General features: G+C 39.1%; 2 protein-coding genes across 4 annotated transcripts; one reads left to right on the top strand and one right to left on the bottom strand.

Moving 5' to 3' along the window:
* Window positions 1-1,519: 1,519 nt before the first annotated feature.
* atxn7l3a (ataxin 7 like 3a) lies at window positions 1,520-9,035 on the top strand. Of its 2 annotated transcripts, XM_085454851.1 has the most exons (14): window positions 1,520-1,758; window positions 2,297-2,339; window positions 2,471-2,542; window positions 2,632-2,764; window positions 2,856-3,027; window positions 3,121-3,218; window positions 3,310-3,332; window positions 3,439-3,484; window positions 3,675-3,712; window positions 3,801-3,869; window positions 3,976-4,019; window positions 4,633-4,704; window positions 5,790-5,920; window positions 5,997-9,035. In XM_085454851.1, exons 1-14 carry the CDS (start codon window positions 1,751-1,753, stop codon window positions 6,200-6,202), a joined length of 1,155 nt encoding a protein of 384 aa, XP_085310977.1. In that variant the 5' UTR covers window positions 1,520-1,750; the 3' UTR covers window positions 6,203-9,035. The 2 variants fall into 2 exon arrangements, with proteins under 2 accessions (XP_085310977.1, XP_085310976.1); XM_085454850.1 differs by lacking the exons at window positions 1,520-1,758; window positions 4,633-4,704 and adding an exon at window positions 1,824-1,892 and having other exon boundaries at window positions 2,436-2,542.
* Window positions 9,036-9,121: 86 nt separating this feature from the next.
* Window positions 9,122-13,483, bottom strand: tmub2 (transmembrane and ubiquitin-like domain containing 2). 2 transcript variants are annotated; one of them, XM_085454848.1, is made up of 3 exons: window positions 13,359-13,483; window positions 10,801-11,435; window positions 9,122-10,358 (listed from the first exon to the last, which is right to left on the bottom strand). In XM_085454848.1, exons 2-3 carry the CDS (start codon window positions 11,418-11,420, stop codon window positions 9,965-9,967), a joined length of 1,014 nt encoding a protein of 337 aa, XP_085310974.1. In that variant the 5' UTR covers window positions 11,421-11,435; window positions 13,359-13,483; the 3' UTR covers window positions 9,122-9,964. The 2 variants fall into 2 exon arrangements, with proteins under 2 accessions (XP_085310974.1, XP_085310975.1); XM_085454849.1 differs by lacking the exon at window positions 13,359-13,483 and adding an exon at window positions 12,962-13,335.
* Window positions 13,484-13,734: the final 251 nt, after the last annotated feature.

Here is a 13,734-nt window from a genome sequence, read left to right as displayed (position 1 = left end):
GTAGAGTGACGTATTGTGATAATTTCATATCATGGGGTGTCCAGTGATTCCCAAATGTAGTTCTGCTACACATGACTAAACTGAAGCAATACTCAAACCTTGATGTGATGTTGTAAAGCAGGATCCCCCACAAGGAACTCATGTCAGATGTTGCTCTGGTGGTGTATATCAAGTTCCACAAAATGGAAAAATGGCCTCTAGTGAATCCCTGACTTTAACCAAATCCAACACATAAAAGATAAACAGGAGGGCCAACTCTTCACCTAGCATAGCTGGGATGGAGAAAATCCAAAATCTTGTGGGTTTTAAAAGTAGCTGGAGCTAGAATCCAATAATCCTATGCTGGTGTAATGTTAAGGTGTCCACATACTTTCTGTCATTTAACAAAGTTAAAGTGATGACCTCATTCAGCCCGCCCAGGCTCTACAAACAGATTGTAGATAAAGAGCGAAAATCTAGCGTTCATTTATGGATGTCTGAGCTGAAAGAAACCTCGCTGTGAAAGCGGAAACACCCGAACTGTACCTTCAAAGTAAAAGTATAAACGCGCTCTTCAATACCTCACTAATCTCCCCACAGTTTTTTCTGTTTTGTTTTGTTTTGTGTTTTTTGTATTTTTCTTTTATGCAGGGTGCCATATAACCAGAAGGTCACTAAGTTTCTTCTGTACTAAATTTTTAAACACAGTTTTAAACATAATTTTATGTAATTTATTAGGACCTTAGATTTTTTGTTTGTTTTCTTAGATCCGTTTAAGGCGTTTAAGTGTAGCTGGTCTAGGTGGCGCTAATTTTGTCTGCTGCTGGCCCAGGGGCCAGAATCGGCCCTACGAAAATTACAGTCTGGCCCACTGGACTGCTTTGGAATATGTGATAGAGGGCATAAATTTCAGACTGTACATTGTATTTTCATAGCTTTTACCGTTTTCCCCACTTATAAAGCTGTCCCTTAAGACAAAATAATTAAATAATAGATGAACAATAAAGTTTTTCTTCACAATTTATTGTCAATTTCTAGTTCAAATTGGCTGTTCGTGCCCTGTGATGTTAAATGAGCTCGACAGCTCATAAAGTAAATATGAAAATTCTGGCAAGTAGCTAGCTGTTAAAGATATGTGGCTAAACAAAAATGTTAACAATTGTTTTTAAAATGTTGTTCTTCTTTCAGTTAGAAATTAAAAGATTAGATTTTTAAAAAATTAAGATACATTTCCTCATCGTGCTTGTTAATATAAAAATGCACATTAATATAGCAAATAGTGACAGAAAAATTAAATGAGTCATGATGTGTATTGGTATTTTTGAATTTAGCAACATTACTTTACATTACATTACCTTACATTACACTATTTTATATATTTTATAAGCATTTGAATGATTAAATTAGCTTAATCTCTATCCTTTTTAACGATTTCAACATGGACTGTATTCTTGATTTTTTTTTTTTTTTCTTTTTTGTTTTTGTCGAGTTCCAGCAACTCGCTTCACGTTTGCAGGTTAAGCTTTTATTTTTATTGCTACAACCGGAAGTTAGCTGGTTTATATGCTTTGTCGGCCTCCTCGCTCGTACCGTCAGTTTTGCTAACCGACACCTGCGACAGCAAACACTTTTATCGAGCTTTTTGTTTTGCCCGTGTTATTAGAATGGCTGTAGCTGAAGACCGGGCCTCCTGCTAACGCGTTTTATTTGGATGGACTCGGTCATGTTGCCTCCTTCAGAGAAACTGCCCGGTTCAGGCTGAGTTTTCGGCATGACAGGGTAAGAGGAAACAGTTTGAAATTAAAACACACCTAACGTCGCTACACTGTTTCTTAGTATTTGAATGCCACAAAGGCCTTTCCTTCAGCTCATATTTGTAGAGCAGTGGGGCCAGCAGATATAAACCATGAAAGGTGATATTAGCCGGAGTTAATTTGCTAAGGAACTGTCACTACCTGCGTTTAGGTTCTACTAACGTTAGCTAGTCGTTCGTGAGGTAGTTTAAATGAATGTGTTTTTGTAAAATGTAGCTATTTTTGAGCTTTCGTGTTGGATACATAGGTATCTTGTTTATCTCAATCAAACACATGTAATGTTAAAGCTGGTTAGAGCACATAGTTAAAACCACATTTCTCTCTGTGTGTGTGATGTCCAGTAATGTGAAAATCAGGATGTTGCTGTAGCTGATATGTGCTGATATGTTCAGTTCAGGCTTGGGGTTACAGTGGTCAGATTGTACCGCTAATTATCATATGTTTACATGGAACTTCTGTGGTGATCTTGGACATGACCAGCGATTATTTCTTCTTTTCAACAGGATGAAGATAGACCTGGAACAAGTGCTAATACATATTTTTAAAGTATGTTATTTGCGACTGGTATCTTGAATATGTGTGCCTTACATCTGTTGCCTTTCAAGCATGCTGTGATTTCACTTTTATCCTATCTCTTTTAAGTCCTCAGATATCAATCTTATTACCTTGCTGTCAAGACTTCCAATAGAGATTTTCAAATGAAAATGGAGGATATGCCCCTCTCAGGCCCAGACAACACCAGGCTGGAGGTGAGGTATTACCTGTGCATACAGGTACCCATGCATTTACCTAACATTGGGTTTGTCTTTGGTGTTACACTATGTTTTTGTTGTTGTAGGCCCTGGCCCATGACATCTACTCTGAGCTGGTGGAAGATGCCTGTTTGGGCCTGTGTTTTGAGGTGCATCGAGCTGTTAAACAGGGCTATTTCTTCCTGGATGAAACGGACCAAGAGAGCATGAAGGAGTTTGGTTGGTGCCATTGGATCTGGTTTCTATTCTGTCTGTCTTCAATGTGTTTGCTTACTGTTTTTTTTTTTGTTTGTTTGTTTTTCCCCTCCAGAAATTGTGGATCAACCAGGAGTGGACATATTTGGGCAGGTGTACAATCAGTGGAAGAACAAAGAGTGTGAGTGTCCCAACTGTAAAAGATTAATAGCAGCTTCTCGCTTTGCTCCACATTTGGAGAAATGCCTTGGCATGGGACGCAACAGCAGCCGCATCGCCAACCGCAGGTCGGTCAGTGAAGGTCATAAAGCAGAAATTCCTGCAGTGATCCAAAGTTATACATGAAATTCTAATTTAATTATTTGATCTTCTTTTAACAGGCTAGCCAGCAGTAATAATATGAGCAAATCAGAGAGTGATCAGGAAGACAATGATGACCTTAATGATAATGACTGGTCGTATGGGGCTGAAAAAAAAAGTGAGCACTTGAGTGATTGCATTGTACTGAGAGATGAAAGAAATCTCCAGGTGGTTACTTAAAATAAACATTTCTTATTTCCTTTTTACAGCCAAGAAGAGAAAGTCAGATAAGGTATGTTTTTGTTTTGTTTGTTTTTTAAATTACACATTGTTAGTATAAATGAATTTTTCATGTGTATCATAACATTATTTTAATCTTAACATTTTTGTTTGTGCAGAGTCAAAATTCCCCAAGAAGATCCAAATCCCTGAAACATAAAAACGGTGAGTCTATCTGGGTTTTTTTGTTGTTTTGTTTTTTCAAGTTCATAGCTCAAAGTTGTAGGAAACAATTCAAAGTGAAATGCAAATATTTTTCTTTTAGATGCAGATGGAATTTATAGTTCAATTTTGATTTGCTTTTAGTGGTCTCAATCTGTTACATGAACAGTGTGCTTGTGCATATGCATTCCAGGTGAGCTTGGAAGTGGCGTCGGTGCCGAATCTTACAAGGTGACAAATCCTCCTGTGATCAAATTGATTGCTAGGCTATAGAGTGTTGTAAATTCTATACTCATAAAGGTTTTGTTTTTAAATTCAGTACAACTATAATACTGGCATCAGTTATGAAACCTTGGGCCCCGATGAAGTCAGATCCCTTCTAACGACAGTGAGCAATTTTCATGAATCTGCCCAAGCATGTCATTTTTTTATTGTTCCAACTACTGATTTAATTATATAAGTGTGAATCATTAAAGTATTGTGTGTTTCTACAGCAATGTGGGGTGATATCTGAGCACACAAAGAAGATGTGTACCAGGTAATTACTGCCTAAGCCTCTGACACAAAGATTAACTTGTAATTAAACCTTTTCTGTTTTGAGAAAACAGCCAGCTGCTTTTGTGTAGCTCCCTGCAGCACAGTTTCTGGTAACATAACACCTGGATTCATGTTGGTTTAACCATCTAATTGAATCTAAATTCTGAGGTCAGCGTCCTCATAGCTTGAAATCTTAATTGCTTAGAACTGTTGTCTGAAACTGAAAGTCACAGCTGAAAATGAAATACATAAATATAAGGAAGTTGTTTTTTTTAAATTAAATAAGAAAATTGTGTATGATCAAACTAACTCAAGGGAACACAAGTGGCAACTCAAAATTGATCTCTTTTAGACCTGTTCTTTTTCTCCAAGGTGAAGAGCCAAATCTTTAAAGGTCTTAACAACAGACTTATAATAATGAGGAACCCATCAGTGACTAACCTCTAATAGTTTGTAACTCATAACTGCCCATTATCAGTTGGTCTCTGACTGTGTCCCATCAGTCCGCCCCACCTCCCCTGCTGGCTTGCAGGCAGGGAGATGTGTAAAACTATGTGGTGGGTATGGGCGGGCCATCAGTCAGGGATGTATAATGCCACCTTGTGTCCCACCAGGTCTCAGCGATGTCCCCAACACACGGACGAACAGAGGAGGGCCGTCAGGTTGTTCCTCCTGGGGCCGTCTGCGTGAGTGTACCCTGACCCGTTCCTCACCAAAACCACTAACTAGAGTGCACTTGACAAAAGTCATGTTTGAGTTGGTGTTGTTACCCTCATCGTGCAGGTGTTTGCTCAAACAGTTCACTGTTTGCTGATATGGTTGCCTTGGCTGGAGACAGTGACAGAGCGATGCTGCTGGTCGGTGTTGTGAATACTCTGGCAGAGGGACGCCTTTCTTGCCAGGAACGACTTTTATGCAAAAGCACTGTTGTAAATGACTTGTAAAGCCATTGTTAACAGAACTGAACGCTGCATGAGTTTTAAACACTGGGAAAGATCGATAGACTACCACAGGAAGTTTTTCTGGTCCTGTGAACCGGAACGTGACACCAAAATCTGTGGTTGTAGCACCCTCACTTGTAACTATTTGTTATCATAAACACCACAGCCTATCGGCCTTACTAAAAATAATAATAAACCCACTCCATACATCTTAGTCTGAAGGTATGGTTTAACAGCTGAGATGAGTAGACTGCGCTTAAAGAGAAATATCATCTTAGTTCATGTATAAAATATTTCATCTACAAAGTGACAGAAATGGTGAAAATGGTTGAGTATAATTTTCCAGGCCTTGTCTTTATGCACACGGTTCAGAAAATGAAGCTATTTATCTTGTTATTGATAGAGGCAATAATAAGCAGTTTTTGATGTTATTGTTTTTGCTTGAAATTTGATTCTTTTGATTCTCGAGACATTTCCTTTTTTCCCCAAGAATTCACCTAAAATCAAAAACCCAGTGAGAGGAAGTCATGTATAAAAAAACCAGTGTGGGTCAGAAAGAAGGACATGTGTTAATAAGCACACAAAGATACATTTGTCCAACAACTATAAGCAAAATTTTGGGCAAATGTGCATTTGTGTTGTAGAGTTATTATTAAAAGTAATAGTGGTGTTGTTAGTTGTGGTGTTGTTATTGGTATCATAGAGATGGAAAAGAAACTTAAACTGAAAAGTGCAATTACATGACAGATATATAGACATTTTGTTTGTGTGTATATCTGTGTGTGGCTTTGTCTAAAACTGTGTTACTGTGTCTGTTTTTTATGTCACAGGCCAACGCTGCCTGATGCAGATGCTGTGGAGACTGACAGCTTTGACATTCCAGATGCACAACCCTTAATGAGCCGCCTGCAGTGGGAGGACTCTGATATTTCACCTACTGATTCTGCTTCATCTAAAGCCAGTAAGGAAGGGACACTCATTTAGTAATTATGACATGTAGGTTTTATCAGTAAAATACATTCCTGTTCTTGTTGCAGGCACCAACCATTCAGATTCTCGGAAGCCCAAGAAAAAGAAGAAGCCATCTCTTCCATTGAACAGTGGAGGAGGAGGAAGTGGGAGTGGAAGCCTGGCTGGAGGCGGCGGCAGCAGCTCTCAGAGTAATATCAGTATATCGACCAAAAAAAAGAGGCCCAAACTCTCAGCACCTCCTATTTCAAGTATCTATGATGATTTAGCATAAGCCAATTTGTCAGACCAGCCCTCGCCTCCTCTTATTAAGTTCCTTCTTTCACACCAAGCTTTAAAAGTCTGAGCTGAATGGGATGAAACTTGACTTAGAAGTTCCTTAGTAATCATTTGGCCTTGATAACTGAGGCATCTACATTTAAAGATTTGTCCTTCCTAAATTATGAACACAGAGTTTAAGAATTGCGGTCCGAGTCCAGTCAGAGTATCTGCAATAACGGATTGGCTCACTTCCAGTGTAAAACAGAATTTACTTCCGCTATACACGTAATTTACGACGTATATTTGTCTTCAGCTGATATCGAGGAGGACTTGATGCATTCAGTTGACGCTTTGTGTGGCTGTTTCAATGAGGAGCTTCCACACAACACTGCAGAAAACTTTGCAGCCAATTAAAGAAAATTGTAAAGTAGTGAAAGTAGATTATTTGAACCAAAACATAATTTTATGCAGATATAGAAATAAAGAACATGCTACCCATGTTGCATGTCATCCTCGCTCTTGCAGCCGATCCTTTGCAATAAAGGCAAAAAAAGCTTAGAAATAAATCTTTGGAAAAAAAAATGAACCACTTGTGTGTAAATGATATCTCCTGTGCTCTAAATTTTATTTTACGGAGGGCCTTGAAGTTACAAAAGACATCAATAATAAGACCACCTGGATTCATACAAAGCACTGCAATGTCCTGGAACTGAAAAAAACTTTTCAGACCACAAGCTGGTAGTGAAAGTTGAGGTTTTTTTCTTCTTTAAGTTCTACTTAAATTGAAAGGCCTTAAATTCTAAAACCTTCAGATACTCTGTCATTGGTGAGCCTGTGACCGGCCCCTCTTCTTGGACTTTGCGTTCAGACTCGGTCGTAAGGACACGTTCAACACTTGACACACATATACTGGAGTACTCATCGGTGGCTTTTTAATTCTAGCATTGTATTGCACAGTCGTGCGTGTGTGTGTGTGTTTGTGTGTCTGTATGATGATTTGCATTTAGCGTGACTGTCAATTTTGTGTGCGTGCGTGCCTGTGGGTAAGTGTACGTGCGGTTGATGTGTGTGTAATCATTCTTTTCACAAAACTATGCATCCTAGAATGTGACTCTTGTGAAAGTATGTGTGTCATTTGGAATATTTAACTCGTTTACATTAACGGTATATTTAAGTTTGTATTTGTCACTGCCTTTGTGGTGATGTGCATATTACTTGTGTGTAAATGCAGAATTTTGATATTTGATGAGCCAGTAGGCTTTTGGGGCACATGTACAGTACATGTATGTTTGACATAAATCATGAATTCAACGTTTATTTGTTTCCTTCTTAGAAAGCCTTGTCCTGTGTGCTTTCACTCACTTTGCTTGTAGATTACATTGTAAAAGTAGATCAGCCCAGCAGTTCAGCTTGTTGTTAATGACCATGAGCGATAAGGTTGCATTTTGTAAGCTTGTAACCAACAGTGTCTGATGTAAATTATGAGGTTTATTACATATTGTAGATGCCAAAGTCCTGTACTTTTCAGGTCTTGGAGAAGAATTAGTTTTTCTTCTAAATTGGAAATTGCTCACCCAAAGACTTTATGCAGTTTTTATAGTGGAATCTGAAGTGCAAATCCAGGATGCTTTATTTTAATCAGGATTTCATAAAGAGGGAAGGTAAAGTTGACCTATTCTGTTTATTCTTATTTTATTTCATGTATATTGAATGTTCATATTAAACATGGGGAAAGTTGCCAATGTGCCAGGCATAAGCACCTGCGATTCATCAAGAGGGGATATCCTTAGTAAGGTCATCTCAAGCACACAGCTGTCCCACCCACCTATAGTTAGAACCTTCTGTTTGCAGGAGGCAACCAACCAGAAATCAAAGGAGCTAAATATACTTATTTCAGATGGATGAAATGTGGGGCTTTAACTGTCAACTGTTAATCATACGAAGAATAAGAATGTGGAGTTTGAAAGGAGGCCAACCTATTGATTTACTTAATAGTTTAAGTAACCCCTGTTTTAAACCAGTCATTTTAATTTATCTTTCATTATTTGCACTTTTTTGTTGCATTTTCATATATACCTTTCATGAGGTTGGACATTTTTGTGACTTTCTGTCTCACTAAAAGGCCTTCGGAGAGAGAATTTTGGCACTTTTGTCCAAACTCATTTGTTACATTTTTTAACATCAGCGTAATTGGCAGTTTTGAAGATGCAATCATGTCTCTTTGTGAAGGCATTCTTGATGCTTTTGGACCAGCTATTTCCAAGAAATAGAACAGAAAGCGATCTCGACATCTGCAACCGCAGAGGTGCTGCATGTACCAGACTGTTTGGTGGATTAACGGATGCTGATTAAGGGTTCACATTCACCAGGTTCTCTATTTTTAAGCATTTGTTCAAGTTTTGAGGGTCATGTAATACAATCCTTAAAGTCAAGTGCTTTCAATTTTCTCTCACAATCGTGACAATCTGCCAAAGCCCGATTTTGTCCCTATATTTCTGACTGTGCCCGGTTGAATCTGTCCAGTAAAATCTTGCTATGTGCACTAATGTTAAATGAACTGTTTTAGATAATTTGGTAACTATGATCCAATGGTCATGGCACTGTTTGTGAATAAGGGTAACTGCTTGTGGTTTATTTGTGGCTCTTTGTGTATTTCTGTGCTGTAGAAGTGCAATGACAAAAGAAAGCAATGTTGTGACTTTCCTTTTTTTTCCATGCACAAGCACAAATAAGTGCATGTGTGCACAACTTGTATCTGAACACAATGTGATACATAAATTATTTTTCTTTTTTTTCCACTGCCATGCATACTGATGTTTGTATATAAATAAACACCAATACCATGAGACTGACTTCTTTAAACCACAAAGAGCTAGTAGAAGGGGTTTGTTTTGAAATGCTTTAATAAGAGATGCAACTGAAACCAGAGCAGTCTGACAGCAAGTGCCAGTGCACATTGATTCATTGTATAATTTTATTTACACAAAATACACAATATATTTACAGTATCTTTTCATAATGTTTAAATTAAACTACTCTTACGTAGCATAAAAGAAACAGTCTTGCACTGAGGCAGTTGTACAATTTATATTTGCATACAGAGAGCTCGAGTCATTCAAATAATACAATGATGGCAAAGACTCAAACTGGCACACGCAGCACAACAGTGAGTGGTTCCAAATGATTTTAAGCCATTTTTTGGTTGGTTTTCTTAAAAGGTACAGTATGTAAAATCTTACCACTAGATGTCAACTGAATTCTATTTTGCTACCCCTCCCAATTCAAGTGCATAATGCTAATTAAGGTGGCTGCCGTTCACCTGTAGTAAGTGTAGACTGTATTTACTGTACATTTAAAACACAAAGTCATCTCAAAGAATAGCGCACAGGAAAGCATAATGAGTATTTTACAGCAATAAAGAGCCATGAGATGAAGCCAGTATTACAACATGGTCTGAACCACTACATCTTTGAATAGGAACTAAATTAGGTTTTAGTTAAAGCAAATGCTCACTCACTGCTGTTTTTTTGTCTTGTTTTTTTTAAACTGCACTTACACTCCTCAGTCACTCATGTTTTTATCTTTGTACATGCACAAACAGGCTCACTTAACCACCCACACGCTCGCACAAATGCACGCTCTCAAACCAGCTGCAGCATCTGCACCGAGGCCCTTTATGGTCAGTACATCTCTCCAGACACTCACCCACTGCTGTAGTTATTTTTATTTCACCTCACAACATTCAACTATAAGTGTGTGCCCTTTCTTTGCCTTTTCAGCGGCTGTGCATCCCAAATATCAAAAAGCTAAAGAACACAGTGACTCCCACAAGGGAGATGGTCGCAGGGGCGGTGAAGAACTGCCTGTAGTTGAGGCGGAAATACCACACGACAGCAAGAATCACCACAAAGACAGGCACCACCAGGCTGCCGGTGCTTATGGCTACACCTGCCGCCCTGAATCCACTGGAGACTCCGGACCCGGCTCCTGCTCCTGTTCCGGACTGAGCCCCCTCCTCTGGACTGGAATCATGCAGGGTCTGAGAGATGTGGCAGTGGATCACGCTGTTGTCTGTGATGTTTAGGGATAACAGAGTCCTCTTGGGATCCTGCAGCAGCTGGCCTTGGAAGATTAATTTAATTTGATGCTCCCGCCCTGAGAAACATTTGCTGGAAAAGAAGGGAGATGAGAAATTAAAGCAGTTATAAGGCGCTTTCTTTCCAAGAGTTAGACAAGAAGATCAATACCACTCCTGTACAATCAATCCAAGGTTTCAGACATAAGCCAATTAACTTACTTAGCAGAAAGACAATAAAAGAAACTTTTGGCTCTGTCTAAAGGTAATAAAATATGCCTTAAATGAACATTTATAAGCTGACTGAGTAATATGTGGCATCTTGTTTAAGCTTTGCAAAAAACAAAAAACATGAAAAGCAACAGTAAGGTAAAGCCTTCCAGTGTAAGCCAGCAAACTAAGTATAAGCTCTTGATAAATTAACATTGCAAGGTGGCACAATCTTTATGCTAAGCTAACTGCCTAATGGGTGTATCATCTGTGAATTATTCTGATATTCTTGAAGTTTGGTGGATTTTCACAGTTATTTTACCAACCTTTTTAGTATCCCAACTGTATCTTGTGGCTCTACAACAGCCACCTCCTCTGTGTCATTCAAAAACTTCAGACGGACAGAGATGGAAGTGGTACTACTGGTGATGGTAGGAGAAGAGGTGGTGCTGGTCAAAATTGGAATAGGCTTTGTAGCCTTTTTCACTTCCTCCTCCAACTCCTCCTCCTCATCCTCCTCATCAGCCTCATCATCCTCTCCATCAGAAGTGACAAGCAGTCTTCCAGCCTGTGGTTGTTTGCTCTGTATGTCCAGCAACAAATCTGTCCAAACCCCCTCGGCTCCCTCTACAGTCCCCTCACCCTCTCCTCTGTCAGCTGCCGGCTCTCCTTCGTCCGGCTTGTTCTCCTGAGAAGGTGGAGGCGTCTGCTGCTCAGGGGTGTCGGCACTAGCTGACCCTCCACCGTAGTTGTCATGGCCTCCCAGTCCAATCAGAGAGGCATGAGCACCCACAGTGAGGATCGTGCCCAATATGTGGTCTCCCCGATCAGCCACATGGGTTGAGAGCCAAGCCAAGATGAGAGCCAAGAACAGAAGCAATACACCACCTGCTGCTGTCACCTCATCCTCCATCCCATCCAACATGGTCAGTGCACACACTGCCATCTCTGTCCTCTAATCCTGAAGAAAACACAGGTTTAAGACATTTCGTAGCATACAATTTCAAATGTGGCTCCAAGTGCTGTAGAGCCTGCTCAACAGTTTGCCTCATACTGCATGTGATAGTATGATCTAAACAAACTGATCTAAACTTTCTAAGATAACATTGTCGATGTACACAGAACTTCCTACATGAAAACATGGTTTTTCTCCTGCAAATATGTGATTTGTTGTTATCCCCAGACAAGTTTACTTTTTTTCCCCCCTCAAATAAAAATCATCATAATAACAAAACTACTTTTTTAAACCACTGTTAATCAGGGTTCTATATACTCAAGCATAAAATAGGGGATCTCAAAGATCCATTTTGAGTTAGGAATAAGTTTGGGAATTTTCCTTGTTATTTCTGGTCATTGACAATTTCTATTATAATCTGGTGTTTATTCTTTGAAGGAAAACCAAAATTAGCACAGCAAAGACACTGAATGAGGTGGCAGGCATGACATTATCCAAAGGAAGCCAGCTGTAATACTGTTGCGTTTGTTTTTTTTCCCCTTGCACAAACCTTTTGGCACTCTACAGAAAGGTTTTAGCCTAAGCCAAAAACAATGTGCGCATTGTAAAGTTTTTTTTCCCTTTTTTTTTTGCCAATTTTTCTTCTATTTATGAACTGATAAATAACAAAGCAAGAGGGGGGTTATTATATAATGTATCAGAGACTCATTATCCTTACTTAATGGAAACTTAGACTATAGTCACACATCCATAGTTGAAGCCATGAAATACTCTAGCATATTAATTTGTTTTTTATTCGTTTTTGGGTTTTTTTTGTTGAAACAAGCAAGAAGGCTCCTCTACATCTATTCAGTTACAGCTAAACAATGTCAATTGCACTCTGAGATCTCTACAGGTCTTACAGTACACTGAACAAGACAGCCATATGGTAGCACTGGGTTTACTTAACTGTGACAAACTAGCAATTTCTCACTCCAGGTTTACTGCATCAAACAATTAATTTATTACTGACATATCTATGAAACACTAGAAAAGCAGATAAACAAGGGAACTGGGCAAAGGAGAGGTTTGGGTTATTCAACTGTCAAAATATTTACTGATCAATTTTCTAATTTCAGCCCATTTGAAAACATGTGAAAACGACATGACACAGGATTTGATTCACATGTTCCACCCATAGGCTGTATGATGACGGGGGAAAACATAAGTGTAATATCTTTTTTCCTCCTTCTTGAAGTGTAAGTTTACTTCTTTGTGTAGGACACTCATTCATGCTTACAACCCGTTTTTCTGTGCATTTACTCTTCTATTCTTGTAGACACAAACTCTAGTGAAAGCACTTCAAAGCTCAGTAGCTGCATGCAGTTGCATATTTACATTTGTACTTTTTAATTTTTTTTTAAGAAGAATTGTAGTAGGGGGGGGGGGGGGGGGGGGAGATAAACCTTTCAAGGTGTATTTACAAATTCAGAAATCAAGGCCTGGTTTCATCGGCGTCAGAATTACTTTACAGAAATACACGTAGCATTTACCAAGGTTGGTCAACAGCTGTTTCGTGTAGCAGGGAAGTCTCAGCCAGCCATCCGGCTAATTCAGGGCCGTGTCATTATTGTTTTCCCCTCTTTTTCTTCCTGTCATGATTTTTCCACACGATGTACAGCCTTAACCTAGACGCTAGCCACAACGAAAGCTATTCTGCTGCACTTACAACACTGTAGTTTACGCTGCTGTCTACGACCCAACTTAGCTTCCCACCTAGCTTAAGTAGCTAACTGAGAAAAAAAAAACCACGACCTTCCGTTGTTTACGGCTCTCATAGTTCGATTTATTTTGTCGCATAATAGTTGTCCGACAGAGCAACTGCTTCGGCCAGACATATAAAAGTCTTTATCGTATGTACCGATATGCATAAACATCAAATGATCTCACCTGCCAGCTGTAAAATCAGCGCATGGTTGAAGGCGAGGCTTAATGCTAGCTAGCAGCTGCTGCTGCTTAAAAACCACATAATAAACATAGCGGCGGCGTGACGTCATCACGGGCCAGCGGGGTGGGCGCGTGTTTTGGAAACTGTTTGCGCGCCCATTGCTCCACTTCTATGATACAACGTAAATAAATACATAACTGTAGTTTTTTTGAAAACAGTTTTATTGTTACATCGTTGTTAGTTGTTTATTTGAAAATATTTAAATATTTTATTAATTTATATATAACAGCACCTAAGAAAAAAACTAATCCTATGATTTGTATGGCCCAAAGTTGTTCGTAGGTTCAGTATTCACAAAGGATTCAAAATGAAATCAAT

Source organism: Copadichromis virginalis, linkage group LG4 (genome assembly GCF_057382275.1).
Source record: "Copadichromis virginalis isolate Kocher_CV1m ecotype Utaka linkage group LG4, C_Virginalis_male_GT1.1, whole genome shotgun sequence".
Classification (NCBI taxonomy): Eukaryota; Metazoa; Chordata; class Actinopteri; order Cichliformes; family Cichlidae; genus Copadichromis; species Copadichromis virginalis.
The sequence above is the reverse complement of the archived record's forward strand: the minus strand, read 5'-3'. Positions and strand labels throughout refer to the sequence as shown.

Excerpts from the sequence above, each read along its gene's own strand:
- atxn7l3a (XM_085454851.1), top strand. Across the intron at positions 2,543-2,631 it reads CAGACAACACCAGGCTGGAG|GCCCTGGCCCATGACATCTA; the intron begins GTGAGGTATTAC and ends TTGTTGTTGTAG. Across the intron at positions 2,765-2,855 it reads AGAGAGCATGAAGGAGTTTG|AAATTGTGGATCAACCAGGA; the intron begins GTTGGTGCCATT and ends TTTCCCCTCCAG.
- tmub2 (XM_085454848.1), bottom strand. The coding sequence starts at position 11,420 with ATGGCAGTGTGTGCACTGACCATGTTGGATGGGATGGAGGATGAGGTG. Across the intron at positions 10,359-10,800 it reads ACAGTTGGGATACTAAAAAG|CAAATGTTTCTCAGGGCGGG; the intron begins GTTGGTAAAATA and ends CTTCTTTTCCAG.